The sequence below is a fragment of the Ruditapes philippinarum genome, unplaced genomic scaffold, assembly GCF_026571515.1.
Source record: "Ruditapes philippinarum isolate M1 unplaced genomic scaffold, ASM2657151v2 ctg1421_1_1_1_1, whole genome shotgun sequence".
NCBI lineage: Eukaryota > Metazoa > Mollusca > Bivalvia > Venerida > Veneridae > Ruditapes > Ruditapes philippinarum.
The window spans coordinates 18,448-34,274 of NW_026860638.1; the positions used below are offsets into that span (position 1 = coordinate 18,448).

Genomic DNA, 15,827 nt, shown 5'->3' on the forward strand with positions numbered 1-15,827 from the left:
CTTGTTCGCACACCTTTGATATAAGGCACAGAAGACATTTTATTTTATTGGTTGTTTCCCGGGTTCCGGCGCCACTCAATGTCGTGAATTTCCTTTTAATTGTATTTTATAATCCAAGACATTGGAAGAAAGAACACATTTCCTTCTTGAATATTAATTTAATTTATAACACAACACGTTTTAATCCAATTAAACTATTTTATTTAATCATCACAAATATAATCCAATTATTTGACTTATTTGACTTAAACAATTTCATTTAATAATCACAAATATAATCCAAGTATTTAATTTAACAACCTTTATTAACAAATCAGTCTAACTTATTTTATTTCACCCACAATTAACTATATTTATGTCCCTATATATATAGCAAAACTTTCCCGCCTTTATAATTAAGCATGGCAAGAAAAACATGTAAAACATGAAAACATAAATATCTCGTGCACAATAATTCACCGTCGGAGAACTAAAACAATAGGTTGCACGTGAAAAACCTTGAACTGACTGATAAAACACGTGCAAACATGAATACATAAATATATCGTGCACAATAATTCACCGTCGGGGAACTTAAACAATATGATTACTAAATGCACGTGAAAAACATTGAAGTAACTGATAAAATACGTGAAAAATGCTACTATATCTTCACCGTCGGATAACTTAACAATAAACTTTAAAGACACGGTGATATATCATGTAACTTACAAAGAAAATATTTCTTGATAAAAATAGTAGTATATTAAAATACATGTATATCGCAATATCTGCGACACCCTTCTTTTCCCCAATCTTTTGAGAAATATTTTTAGGAAGACGGTAAAAAGCTTTGATCCAAATCTGTTTGAACGTTGACGAGCTTTATACGTATAAACAATTATATAGTGAACGTTATTCTTTGGTAGATAAGAAGGCTAAAGCAGTGAAAAAGAAATGAAAACAAGACCCACGAGGAAGGGGTGCGTTAAACGCACCCCAACAAAAATTAGGAACACAGGTTATAGGCGATTAATGATAAATAACCTTTTTAACTTCATATATTCTATTATGGAGATGTGCCTTTTGTATCTTTTGTACAAACAAAAAACAGAAACATAGTCTGCATACGTGTTTCTTGAATATACGGACATTTATACAGAACGCCTTGTCATTTCTCAAGCACGCATGCAAGCACAGTAACACACGTACATATCACTTTTTAACAGTAGTTGTCACGCCCGGTTTAGGGTATTCTAAATTAAATTTAGAGTGATGCCTCCGATCAATACTATTCAAAGCCTTGTTAGTGTTTTGTCATGGTCAATTATCTCATTATTCGAATCTTAATCGAAACAAAATATGAAATGATGGAATATTCTCTGTCAAATACAGGTTCAGAAGTGATTTGTGCTGAAGAAGAAAACAAATTTAGATTAAAACAAAATCAACAGAAGGTCAGAGATTATCTCAATATTACTATTTGATATTATAAACCTAAGTTTTAAAACTGATTTTTTAGCTGTAAATTCTATTTATTAATTAAATGGTTATGTTAATTAAAGGCAGAATTGCTATTTCATTAATTTTTAAATAATGTTTAATTCATTACAATCGACAAAGCAGCGTTTCGTGGATGATAGCGACCCAGTAGTGAAGGTGTTGCAGTCATATTGTTTATTCGCTATAGGCAGTGTACATCTGTGTCTGTCTGATAATTTTATTTATTTTATTGTGAAGAGGTTCTCAATTACTTTTTAACTCGGTGTTTTTTCTGTTTTTTCAAGTTTTACTATATGTTACAAAGAAATTTGCATAACTAGATTAGAATAAATATTAATTAATACAATTTTACTTGAAGAAATATCAAACGATGCATTTCTTTTCAAGTGGATCTGTTCTTATGGTATCGGGCTTTTTCATTGCATGCGTTGTCGTTTTGAATAGTATCGCCGACGGAATCAAATTTGTTGAATACAAAACGGGTTTTAATCCAAATTTGAATTTGTATATATTGCAAGCAACAAGCGGTATAAGCAGAATTACATGTGGAGCTTTATGTGACGAAAAGGTAAATACATAAGTTTAAAATATTTCTCTTCAAATATATAGTTGCCAAAAGATTTATACAGTTTTTATCATCACAATCTTTTCCAAATTATCATAATTTTAATGTTTCAGGTCCTTGGTAAAGTGTAATGCAGTGCTTACCGAATATTTATTTAGATATGTATATATTGCATTTTGTTATCATGTTTTCGCGGGTGTTTCGAAGGTTGGTCATCCACGGTTGCCCCTCGCTACGAATGAAGCAGCAAGACACTTTAATATGTAAATGACAGTTTAGAGTAAATTTAAATTTTTGGCACATCATAATTTATATCTTTGAAGATGTATTTTTAAAAGCTATGTTTTTTTTATTTCATTTGCAAAACTGTTACGAAGCAACGAAAAATTACAAAAGATAAGTCAAGAGCTGAATGGAAGCAATGAAACAGTTACCTTGTACATTCTTAAGTCCTTATCTCTGATATTGTCCTTTGCGATATTTGATGTCATGTAGAATTTAAACTTCTAAATGCATTGCTAAATAACATATTTTGTTCTTTTCATTGCCTTCTATAAACCAAATTTGCATTTTTATTTATTTATTTATTTATCTTTTTTATTTATTTTTTTTTCAAAATTGTTCTCGGGAGACTTGTTCCATTTTAAGACTGTCATTAAGCCGTAGTTGTAACCAAAATATAATATAAATGTACACCAGACAGTCCGATTCATATACCGGTATATGTTGCCGCAAAGTGGGGCTGCCATTTTTCTATTTTATTATTTATGTCTTATAATCATCACGGCACTGCAATGGTCAAACGGCCAATATCCAGCCGAAAATAGCATGATTTATTCCTCACGTGCAATTTGATCCCACAGCATTGAAGAGTCAGGTGAGTTAAAGTCGACCACATCTACCACAAATCCTCGAGGACGCTAAAATGAGATTAAAGAATTTAAAAAAAATGTTAGTTAGATAACTATAGCCTGATGAAAATGAAAATAGACATCTTATTAAAAGGTAAAGTCGCTTCAAACTTATGCTATCTAAATTAAGATTCAGTTTGTTTAGCTTGTATCCAAGACTTTGCAAAAAATAAATATCAATACGATGCCAAAATTTGAGTATTATTTCAAAATTTCGGATTTATCTCTAAGGTCATGAGGGCAGAGATTTTCATTTAAAATTTATCAAAATCTATTTTAAACCAGGAATGCAAGTCATTCATTTACGACGAGTCGGCAAATCAATGCACGGTGTACAGCGTATTCATGACTGATGACATTGCTGTGGCGATTGGTAGATACTACATAAGATCAGATGAAGTGAAAGGTTTATTCTTTATTTTACTAAATAACCATTGTTTGATACTGTAAAGAATGAACACATCGGAATAAATGTCGAGAAAACAAAAATTATATATTTTTTATTTAGAGGACATATATTTTTGAAAAGATCACAATTTGCATGATCAATCCCTCGCGAATTGTTTTGATTATAGAGAAAATAAGATATGGCCATACATTCACAAAACAGATTTTTTATTACATACGTTAACTACATAAAAAGTGCAAGCGAATAAAACTGTGAGCTAAGGATTACAAACCCAATCTAGAACCATTTCGTTTGCTTCTGACTTTTTTTCTGAAAACTATATTGGAAGCCTGTAGTCAAGGGGTAACATTCTCGTTTAGGATGAAAGAAGTCTGTGGTTCAAATCCCAGTCAAGGCAACTGATGTTTTTAATGACTTTTGAGCGAGTATAACTTTTTTCTTAAGTAGTTGGCCGCGATATGAAATGACATACATGTAGTATGGCTGTAATAAGAAATGAACAGAAATGATATTATAATGCAAGTTAGAAACTCTGGCCATTCAAACTTCCGTATGTATAAAACTCAAACTGTTATAGCGAAAAGCCTAGACGATGAAATTATTTTAAATTTTTAGAGTTTGTTTATAAATATAAAGATATTTTGTATTTAAGTTTTGACAGATTTCCAACATACGAATACTGGTTTTAGTTAAGATATGTCATTTTTGAGCCTGTGAAAAAAGGAGTTTATTTTATGCGCATGCATTTATCTCAGATGGAAAATGTCAAACACAATAAATACGTGTTATTTACACTCTTCTGTAAATTGAATATTGTAAAAGTTCAAATAGAAAATATAGAAAAAGATATCTTCAATGATTTTTAAAAAAAAAACAAAAAAACATGTTTTATGTGCAATATTATTTCCTTTTAATATGCTATGGTGATTGAAATTTGAGCAAAGATTTAAAGATTGGTTGTGGCATAATAATAAAAAAAATCTGATGGTGAATTTTTTTTATATTTGAAAAATAAATGTTTTATTTTATCTAGCTATAAAAAAGTTATAAAAACCTGTAATTATCCGTGACCGTTAGAGTCTATAATCCTTAAGATTTGGTAATTTACATTGATCGATTAATAGTAAGAATTATTTTGTTGAACAATAAGGACCGTTTTGTTTATTAACTTAAATTTATTTAATGACGGCAAAGTATACATATCTTTAATCCGAATTGAAAACGATGTTAAGAATTCTGACGGCCATGTTGATTTGATTTCGAAAAAAAATCTTTACATATGCGTCTCTTAAACAGCTGATGTTGAAATAGTTACCATGGTTGCCATGCTTTACATATAATTATGAAATCTGTAATAATATTACAGAACCTCTACTGTACTTTGCGAATTCAGATGCAGCGTGAACGCGGTTATAAGGAACACTTCTGCTAGGTCCTTATTGATTTTATTATTAACCCTAAAATGTTATGATGATGTAAAGACTCAATAATATCTATTTCCGGAAATATGCTATTAGTTATAAGCTACTTGTTGTAACAGATATGTTAGCTATAAATTCAAAGAGTATAAATTACTTATTTCTAATATTAGTTATAAGCTTGTTTGTTTTGGCTTTGCCGCGCAGCAATTCTTTATAGGTCATATGGCGCTGGAACAGGAACGATGACTGACTAAACTCTGTTGTTACAAACTTTAAAGAAACTCCAGAGGTCAAAACAAAAACTCACCTACTGGAGCTGAGAGATGAGAGATGCACAGTTATTCGAAACAATTCAATCGCCCCTTACAATATTAATTTCCATAAGAAACTTCGGATATTACGTGCACAATGCCGTGGTAATAAAGTTTTAAAGTATATTAAAAATGCAACGTTGGTGGCCGAATATTTGTTCGATTACACAACATAAATCACAGACACAGTTTAAGTGTATTGTATGTTCTTCTGAGCAAATAGTTATTATTTAAACAAATTAATGATATTCACGCTAGATTATTAGATAAATTCTTGTATGTTTTTATAATATGATAGGTGTTTTGTTACTTGTTTATATATAATATACAATAATCAATTAATATAAGATTCCAATTACAGATACGTGCAGCAACGAACCTTTGTTGAACACAGGTCCAAACATTGCTCTTCACAAACCGGTAACATTGAGCTCTGAATTTGATGGAAGTCAGCCATCTCCTGGGAATTTAATGGTAAGATTAAAATTGTTTTGACATCTTGAATCATCTGTCGTAATGTCGATCATATTTCATAACAATGTAAATGAAATATGTATAATCGATGCTAAGGAGAGATAGCGTTTGAAAAAGGCATTGCTAAGGTGGGTGACACGTCTCATTAAATCAGTGCTAGAAAGGTAACATATTTACAACACCCTCCAGCCAAGTGAACAACCAAAAATTAACACCGATTATGAAATAACTTGATAAAAAAGAAATTAAGGGTAGAATATTACTGGTATCTTATTACCGACCACATAAAATAAATAAAAATAGCATTTTTGGTCCTACACCTAACCCAAACTTCACATAGTTAATCCTTGGTAATTTTAACCTCCCGAAATAAATTTAGAATCTGACCATATAACGTATCTTTAAGCACGTTGAAACAGAGGATCTGTGTATAACAAATTTCTGGACATCATTGATGATCTAAATCTTTTCAAAATTATCAATGAAAGTACGCAAAATGACTATATTTTTATGAACTTCTCATTCAAACCTCATTTTTGTTAACAATGTCAAGGTCATACCTGCAATAACATACCATGACAACATCTACACAGATACAACTTATAGGCCGTCCCTTCTCAAACATAAGCCTCGTATTTACACTTTGATTAAAAAGGTCAATAGACTGAAATGGAAATATTCATTAAATAGTGAAAAACATAATTAAAACCTCAACGTCAGAAATATTTCAAAAAGCTAAAACTTGTAGGACTTTTGATCCAGTTCAAATACACACTTGAGGATGGCATATCAAAATTCATACCAACTTAAAGAATAACGGCTAAACAATTTTTGCTCTGGATAACAAAATCCAGTAAAATGAAAAGCATGACAAATTGGTAGAATTTATAAATTTAAATCTAAAAAAAGCTAGAAAGCCTACTAACTTAGGAAATATTTTAAATGATGAAATTAATACACATAGTCAGGTTTATACCAAAGCACAAGACACTTATAAAAAGTCTAAACAAGATTCATCAAAAAGTGTTTCCTTAAAAATCAAAACATGGTTTTTAAAAGTAGCGCTTAAAGAAGTAACACTAATGGAGCAAACTCTCTTAACAAACAATTTCAGTCAGTTTCCTTACCAAACATACAACTCTTACTAAGAGACATGCATACAAAAAACATACAAAATCTCAATTTTTGTCTAAAAGTACCTGACTACCAGTATTTTCCATCTGGATCAGTACAAATATATTTCCTGTCTATAAAACATTGATACCAGTGATCCAGCAATCTATCGACCAATTTAACTGACACACATCCTCTGGAAAACAGTTGAACACATTGTAGCTTCTTAACTGTCCTCCTATTTAACAACCTAAAGCGTTGTCAATGATCTTCAGTGTGTATTTAGAGCAAGTCAGTCATGCAGGAGCAGGACATAGCTCATTGAACAAAATGATTACCTTGTCAAAAACCTTTCAAATGGCAAACGAACAGATTTTATATTTCTCAACTTTTCTAAAGATTTTGATAAAGTAAGCCATCTCAACTCTTAAATATCCCACAGGAGCATGGACAATGTCCTTAAAATCTAAAATGGACACAGTCTTTTCTTATAAGCCGAAGGCAGAGAGTAATTTGTGAATGTTGTCTGAAGTGCCTGTTACCTCTGGAGTGCCTAAAGGATCGGTCCTAGGACCCCTCTACGTGATTCTCTAACTACCTACCCCGTCTTCAAATCTCATGCTGTATACTTGATCATCATTTTCTCTTAAGACATTAACATACACTCTAACATGATCTAGACCATCTAGTTCAGTATTAGAAGCATCGGGACATGTAATTTAACCCACCAAAGTTTTTCATTTCACCATAAATAATACTATAATTAAATACCAACTATAACTCTATGGCAAAGTCATGAAATCGGCTTTTCATGCTAAATATCTCGGACTAGATCTGCTTGCTTACCTTAAATTTAGCACACATATACTTAAAATAATTCATGCTAACAGATCCCTTGACTTTGCTCTGATTTCAAAATTGTGAAAGTGAAAGAACTAGCATAGAAGTCCCTGGTCCGGATTCGGGTTGAATATGTATCAACTACATTAAAACCAATATTGAGATGGACCAGAGACGTGCAATACGATGGTTAATTGGTAAAAATATATTACTCTTTTTGTAGTGCCACAGCCATACAAGATGAACTGGGCTGACGATCACTTAAACATCGCAGACTGACCGGACTGTAGACTCATCATGTTTTAAAACAATTCCATAATATAGTTGCATTTAGTCTCCCACCATATGTCTAAGCTTCGCATAGGTTAACCAGACATATGTACGTCAACCCTACATCAAATACAGGTTTCTTCTGACTACCATAATTACTCATTCTTCTATCATAGCATTGTACTATGGACAAAATTTTCTAGCTACATTGCCTTCCTGCCCAACTTAAGGCAGATTAAACGGGCATTTGTAGGTTTGGAGAATGAATCTTGCTCCCAGTGATTTTAACTGTTTTATCCGTTTTCCTTCTTTCACTATTAACGTTTTAACCATACTAGAATATTTTTCCAGTCCCACACTCGTGTTGTCTATTTTGTTTTCTTTCACCTAACAATTCGATACGCACTTAATTCCCGCCTATTCTACCCGCAAGAGGGGTTGGCAGTATACAGAGTGAAATAGAGATATTCACACACTTTGGCACGTGATCAATACAAGCGTATATACGAAGTTCAGCTACCGATATTTTTTATATGATAACGGATTAATAGTTAATTTATTTTTTTCTTCAAACAAGTCTAAATAAGTTGTGTGCTGATTTATGAGACTATGACTAGAGAAAGGAATAAAGAGACTAGTGAAAGCGAATCTGATGAGATATTGAATCCCAAAAAGTAAACAAAGAATTTTGGATTCAGTGAAATATTGAATGAGACACGTGCTAGTTTTTACCATCAGCATTGTGCATTGAAGAGAAATGATTAAAAAAGCGCAAATGCAAAAGTATTAAACAACAAGCAGACAAAATGCATGGCTAAAGTAATACACAAGATTTGTTATTATAGGCTGTAACGGATATAAAGAAAAGTTAGGATAGTATGAAGCATATGCTCGCATTGAAAATAGATAAATTCTGGTCTGACGTAATGGAGAACATCAAAAATATAGGTCCTACATGACGAGTTGTCAATAAGTTTAAACATATTTTATTTAGCAAATTTACAAGCATGCATAATTTTACACCACGTATATATATATATATATATATATATATATATATATATATATATATCGATTGGAAAACAAGCACAACAGTTACTAGTATTTTGATTCATTTCAATGATTGAGTTTCGTCTTTATTATTTCACTCTATATGATAAGTGCATGTTTGAAATTTCAATATTAATCTAAATTAACAAAATTTTGATTTGTCAATTGATATCGCCCGAGAGAGTAATCGACTAGAACAAAACACAAAAGCTGTTCAAACTATGCAATCTCGGATCACAATTGAACATAGAGTACCGCTGAAGCCAGTACTACGGAGCTTGAAAGATGATGCACCTTTTACAATCCCTCATGTACAGACTCGATCAAACAGAGTCTGTAATTTTCAAGTACTTTTATTGTGATAAATGCTTCCGAGGGATCACACTTTATCAGATTTTTTATACTTCACAACAGCAGCTGTAAAGTACTGTGTGGCAGCTGTACAAAGTTGCCCCGTACTTCACTTCAATGTTGGTATATTTTTCTGGTCCATCGGGATCATTGATTCCAGCTCTTTTGAGTGTTAGAAATTGAGGACATGTGTGTAAAATAAGGTATAATGAACATTCCTATCATTAAAAACCAGTAAATCGTAATAAATTACGGAAAAGACTGTCGATAATTAATGAGTCTCAGGTCAATATTGCCAAACAATATTCAAACAGTGTTTCACAAACCTTATGTATGCGATAGACATTAAAGAAAGACCATGGCAGAAATATAATAATTTATTTATATTGAACACCTTTCTAGTATAAAGTTCAATAAATATTTATGACAGAACATAATACAAAATTAACGTGACATTTTGATTTCAATTACAAAATCGTATGGTAGTGTTATAATAGTGTCTATTGTTAGTTAGATGGAAGTCGTGGTGGCATATCTCCATGTACTCATACAGAACGCAAAACAAATCCCTACTCCACTAGCTGATCTGTTATATTACTGTAATTTGTTTGGTGGATGAAAGTCGTAGTAGTATATTTCCATGTGCTCACAAAAAACGCGAAACCAATCCCTACGCTGTTAGTTGATCTGTTTTAATATTGTTTATTGTTAGGTGGATGGAAGTCGTAGTGGTATATTTCCATGTGCTCACACAGTGCGTGAAACAGATCCCTACGCCATAGTTGATCTGCTTCAGACGTTTCAGATCAGTTCCATGTATATTGTCAACCGTTCAGACTGCTGTGGTAAGTAGTTGTGGGTATATTAAAATTTTCCTTGCTGTCATCGACACTGATGAGCCTTTGCTACAAGTAAAGAGCCAGGCCAACCATCCATTTAGGCTTGCCAGCCTCTGAACCATTGGTAGCTCAGTTTTTGTATTGTTATTTTAATATTCCTAAAACATTAAAAATTGACTGATTACAATTCTAAGCAGGATTAATCCATAAAACATGTTAATTTAGTAGGTTAAAAGTGTATCATCTTTGCAATGTTATATATATATCTACTGCATGTATCAAGAACACACACGCGCACGCACGCACACACACAAACGTGTATGCTGAAGAAAGTAACAAAATGGATCAAACTTATCATATATAGTTTTGCAGTGTTGCTAAAATATAAACTTTGATGTTTCTAAGACATACAATTTAAAACGGCAACCCGCATTTTATGTTTCGTCAGTCAATGCATTTTATATAATAAAACACATTTTAAACTCTATTTACAGGTGAGCGACTGCGACAACTCGTTATTAAGGTAGGCGACAATTTGACCAGACTTAAACCAGTGTTTAACCATACTGCCGTTATTGGTGCAACCTGCACGATCTTATTTGATGAACAACACCAAGGACGTTACGTCAAGTTGTATATTGAAGGACTTAGTTCTCTGGCGGTGTGTGAACTAGAAGTCTACAGTAGCGGATAAATTATCAACAAGCAATTTGACCTATGTGTTACTTGGATATCTTAACATATATGATATAATTGCTATATTAATAATTGAACTATAAGTCTACATTGGCAGATAAATGCTCAATAAGCAACCTGACCTCTGTGTTACTTAGATATCTTTACATATATGATATAATTGCTTTATTATTTGAACTATAAGTCTACAGTAGCGGATAAATGCTCAATAAGCAACCTGACCTGAGTGTTACTTGGATATCTAAACATATATTATGTACTTGCTATATTATTTGAACTTTAAGTCTACAGTGGCGGATAAATGCTCAACAAGCAATCTGACCTATGTGTTACTTTGATATCTTAAACATATATATGATATACTTGCTAAATTATTTGAACTATAAGTCAACAGTGGCGGATAAATGCTCAACAAGCAATCTGACCTATGTGTTACTTGGATATCTTAAACATATAAATGATATACTTGCTAAATTAATTGAGATTTTCACTGATTCAAATTAGAGTTGTTGTGGCATACTCTGTTGTCTGTTCGACCTAATAGATGCAGAAATTTTATGATTTTCTAGAACAGACCACGTGTACTCCTCTTTAATCAAAGACAAGTTCAAAATCGGGTCGAGCTTTTTCTCATTCAGGCTATATCCCAACGTACTTTTCGCCGGCAAATTGTATACCTGATAACAATAACTCTCAAGAGGCATGTTCTTTTTACCGTTACATTATTAAATAACGTTATTCGCAAGGAAAATGTAATGCATTTTATATATTCTTTCTGCTTACAGCTACGTTATTAAATCACCTTGTTAAATTAAAATAAGTATAGTTAGTTACATGCCTATGCCCCCGAGCATATAATAATTTAACCGTCTGTCCATCAGTCCGCCCGTCCGTCTGTCCGTAAGAGGCTAAGCTGAGCCAAACAATTGGATTTATCTTATATTCTACATATACCACTTGCTTCATTTGCCCTTTCAGCACTTTGAAAATGGATATGATCTTAGACTACCGAAATCGGAAAGTTCGATTGTTTTTTTAGTTCTTTCTTTTCTTATGGCTTCATAATTTCCAGTTTTTCACACATTCTTATCAATTCAAAGTACATTAAATTGCCAAGTTATTTTACTGAGCTAGTTGTTTTCCATTTTCATCGTCTAGAATGGTTAACATATTCCGGCAAATTGAATTTATATCAAATTTCTCTTTATTTCTTCATTTATTTTAATGATGTCTTCAATATTTTGATATTTTGTGGTTGGATATCTGAAACGTTTTGTGGAGTAACGGGTTACAAGGGTCAAGGTAATGGGTGTAATTTTTTACATTTTTCCTACTGCTTTTTATTATAGTTTTTCCTCTGGCGGTCGGGCGTTCGGCCTCCAATTTTGTCCGGATCATATCTCCCACACGCATGGACGTATGTTAATGTAATTTCATAGAAATTGTCATCACTGTAAGAAGTTATGTCGCGCACACAAACCAGGTCTCTAGGTCAAAGATCAAGGTAACACTTAGAAGTCATTGAAATAGGTTTGTCCGGAGCGAAAACTTTACTTGCATAGAGGGATTTTATAGGGGGTCATACATAGGGGTCAAAGTTAAAATATGAAAATGTGTATTGGACCATTTAGTCGTCATTTATTGAGAGATTGAAACAAAAATGGTCATCAACATGACAACGATTGCGAAATATGTAATTTAAGTTAATATATGCAAGTTTAAGATGATAAAATATAGAGATTTTGTCCATTGCATAACTCTTACATGGTGGGATTCTACTGAAACTTCATGGAAATGTTCACCACTATAAGAAATTATGTCGCGCGCATGATTCAGGTCTATAGGTCAAAGATCAAGGCCATACTTGGAAGTCATTGAGAAACGCTTGTCCAGTGCAAAACTTCTACGTCTATAGAGGGATTTCCATATAATTTGCCAAATAAATTTCCATTGTAAGGCAGTGTCGAAAATCAGGTCACTGTATCCAATGTCAAGGTCACACATAGGGGTCAAAGTTCAGATAAAAATATGATATTGTGTATTCGGATCATTAAGTTATCATTTATTAAGGGATTGAAACATATTATCATGACTACGGTTGTGAAATAGGTAATTTAGGTTAATATATGCAAGGTCACTAAAGATGTTAAAATATAGAGATTTTGTCCAGAGCATATCTCCTACATATATAAAATTTCATAGAAATGTTCATCACTATGAGAAGCAGTGTCATGCGCATGAACCAGGTCTCTAGTGCAAAGGTCATGGTAATACTTAGAGGGCAATAAAAACATGTTCGTTCGAAGCCAAAATTCTATATTCATCGGGAGATTTTAATGTAACTTGGCACAAATGTTTACCATTCTGAAGCTAGGAATTGTGCACATAATCCAGGTCCCTGCTATCAAAGTCAAGATCACATAGAAGGGCCAAAGTTAAGATAAAAATAGAAGATGTAGACAGGGACCATTTAGACACCATTTATTTATGGATTGTAACACAAATGATAACTATCATGACTTGAGGTGAGGGTTACAGGGTCAATAAGAAGGGCACTGTACATGTAAATGTATATACTGCTAGGATCCTGTGAACCAAACGCCATTCCTTAATGGAGTACACTTTAAGCACACAATACATACATGCCATGCCCGTAAGAGTACTCAGCATGGGTATTTCTTCTATAAGGCTATATATAAACATATAATTATGTAACAAAGTATGGTATAACATTTTATTATACAAAGTCATAGATGAATTGCTAAATGTTTGTTTGTTTTTTTGGGTTTTACGTCACATCGACACAGTATAGGTCATATCGCGACGTTCCAGCTTTACTGGTGGAGGAAGACCTCAGGTGCCCTTCCGTGCATTATTTCAGGCACGAACGGGTACCTGAGTAGAACCACCGACGTTCCGTAAGCTAGCTGGATAGCTTCCTCACATGAAAGAATCCAAAGTCCCTGTCGGGATTCGAACCCACAGAGGTGAGGGGAATTGCTAAATATTACATTTTAAGTTATTATAATTTTCTAACATTCCTTTCCATTACCAATGATAGATGTATTTATATACATGTATTTCATTTAACTATTCACCATTTACACATTTTTGTCATGGTTTTTGAAACAATTCATATTGATGATTCTGTCTATCTATGTGTTTTTTCTGTTTAGATCTTGCATATATGAAAGATTATGCATTCATGAAACACAACAGATAATTACAATAGAGACATACATGTATCTTTAGGAATACAACTACATGTAGTCACAGACATATTATTTCGAATTAGATATTTTGGAATCCAAGGGAAACAAACACGAGGAAAATGTTTTCAAAGCTTGTTAGAGTAGTGTATCCTATTTTTGTACATCTCACTATTTTAACATATACTTTGTTTATTATATTTAAAAATTTATTGTTAACTAAAGCCAATATTTATTCATATGTTTATAAACAAAACAAATAATTATGAGGTATAATGACTTTGAAAAAATAAGGTTTCTTCTCCTTATTTTTCTAGGATTTTCAATATAAGCAACTAGTATACATGTATTCATATAATAACATATGCTTTCTCTATAATATTTTTACGATTTATGTCAAATAACATCAAATTAAATCGTAAAACAAGCAAATGATGTTTGATTGAGTACATATCAGTTGATACCGTTTTACATATTCATTTTTCTAAGACATTTGTATCATCAGCGCTTTCATAAGCTACATGTATTTGTTGAAATATGTTAAGGCATGTTATTATATGACCTTATTTTGATGTCGTTGTATGTTAACAATTAGTACACATATGCCAGATTGAGTATGATATGCAATTTCGGAAAATATTTTGGACTCTGGAAATGAATCATAAGTCTTAATAACTCAATTACTAAGATTGGGTCTGATTTCTGTTTTCTCCTGGTGCGAATGCTGAAAATATAATAGAATCTAGTTATATTTATAAGGTGTGAAATAAAAATATTTTATATGATTATATATAATTATATATATAGATGTATGACATGTTATATGCCTCGGTAAAGACTGTTTTAAGTTATATAACCCGAAAAGCTAAGCCACATAATATGTTTGACATTACAACGGATTAACTTTTAACGAAAATTTGTCCTCGCTAAAACAAAACTAATTTTGGGGTTTTCTAGGACAGAAAGCAGGCATTTCTTTAAAATAAACATACCAAACTAAACATTTCTTTGAATGCAATGACGGAACTCGGGCATTTCTATGATAGAAAAATAGACATTTCTATGACTTTGGATAGAAATATGATTTCTATTAGAATAATAAGGCATTTTTGGCATAAAACATATACATTTCTATGGTCTTAACCAGACATTTCTGTGATAGAAATAATACATTTCTATGATATAAATCAGATATTTCTATGACAGAAATAAGACATTTCTGTGATATAAATCAGATATTTCTATGACAGAAATAAGACATTTCTGTGATAGAAAAAAGACATTTCTATGATATAAATCAGAAATTTCTATGAAAGAAGTCAGACTTTTCTATGATATAAATCAGAAATTTCTATGAAAGAAGTCAGACTTTTCTATGATATAAATCAGACATTTCTATGATTTAAATCTGACATTTCTATTATCTAAATGTGACATTTCTGCGACATCGATTAGATATTATTATGACCTAAATTAGATATTATTCGTCAGTCAACCCTTAAAACGATTTAAATCTCCGACTTCCTTGAATAAGCACCGAAAAATAACATTCCTTAGTTTTCTTCAAATCTTTCTAATTTTTACATCGCTTTCACTTGTGTTTTAAAGCAGCACGGCTCGAGATTCATGTTAATATTCATATAATTTTTCGAAATGTTTTTAAAAGTAAAATAATGTGAGGTAAACAAATAAAGCAATTTACATATTGCAAATGCACTAAAGTCTTACAATCCACGAAAATTATAAAAAGGTGGTCAACATATGCAAAAACCGCTAACGCAGTAGAAACATAGCGATAAAATAATCCTGCAAACCGTGTTAAACCGCACATAATATGTAAAATATAACTTTGATCTTGAATGTTCTTACCTTTTTTTCATGTTTAG

At 32.0% G+C, this 15,827-nt stretch overlaps 1 protein-coding gene across 1 annotated transcript; it reads left to right on the plus strand.

Annotated features, from left to right (window-relative positions):
* Window positions 1-1,673: 1,673 nt before the first annotated feature.
* On the plus strand, window positions 1,674-11,216 carry LOC132712856 (fucolectin-like). The gene is made up of 5 exons (XM_060695294.1): window positions 1,674-2,050; window positions 3,244-3,364; window positions 5,461-5,573; window positions 9,910-10,042; window positions 10,531-11,216. The coding sequence occupies exons 1-5, from the start codon at window positions 1,853-1,855 to the stop codon at window positions 10,728-10,730; spliced, it is 765 nt and encodes a 254-aa protein (XP_060551277.1). The 5' UTR covers window positions 1,674-1,852; the 3' UTR covers window positions 10,731-11,216.
* Window positions 11,217-15,827: the final 4,611 nt, after the last annotated feature.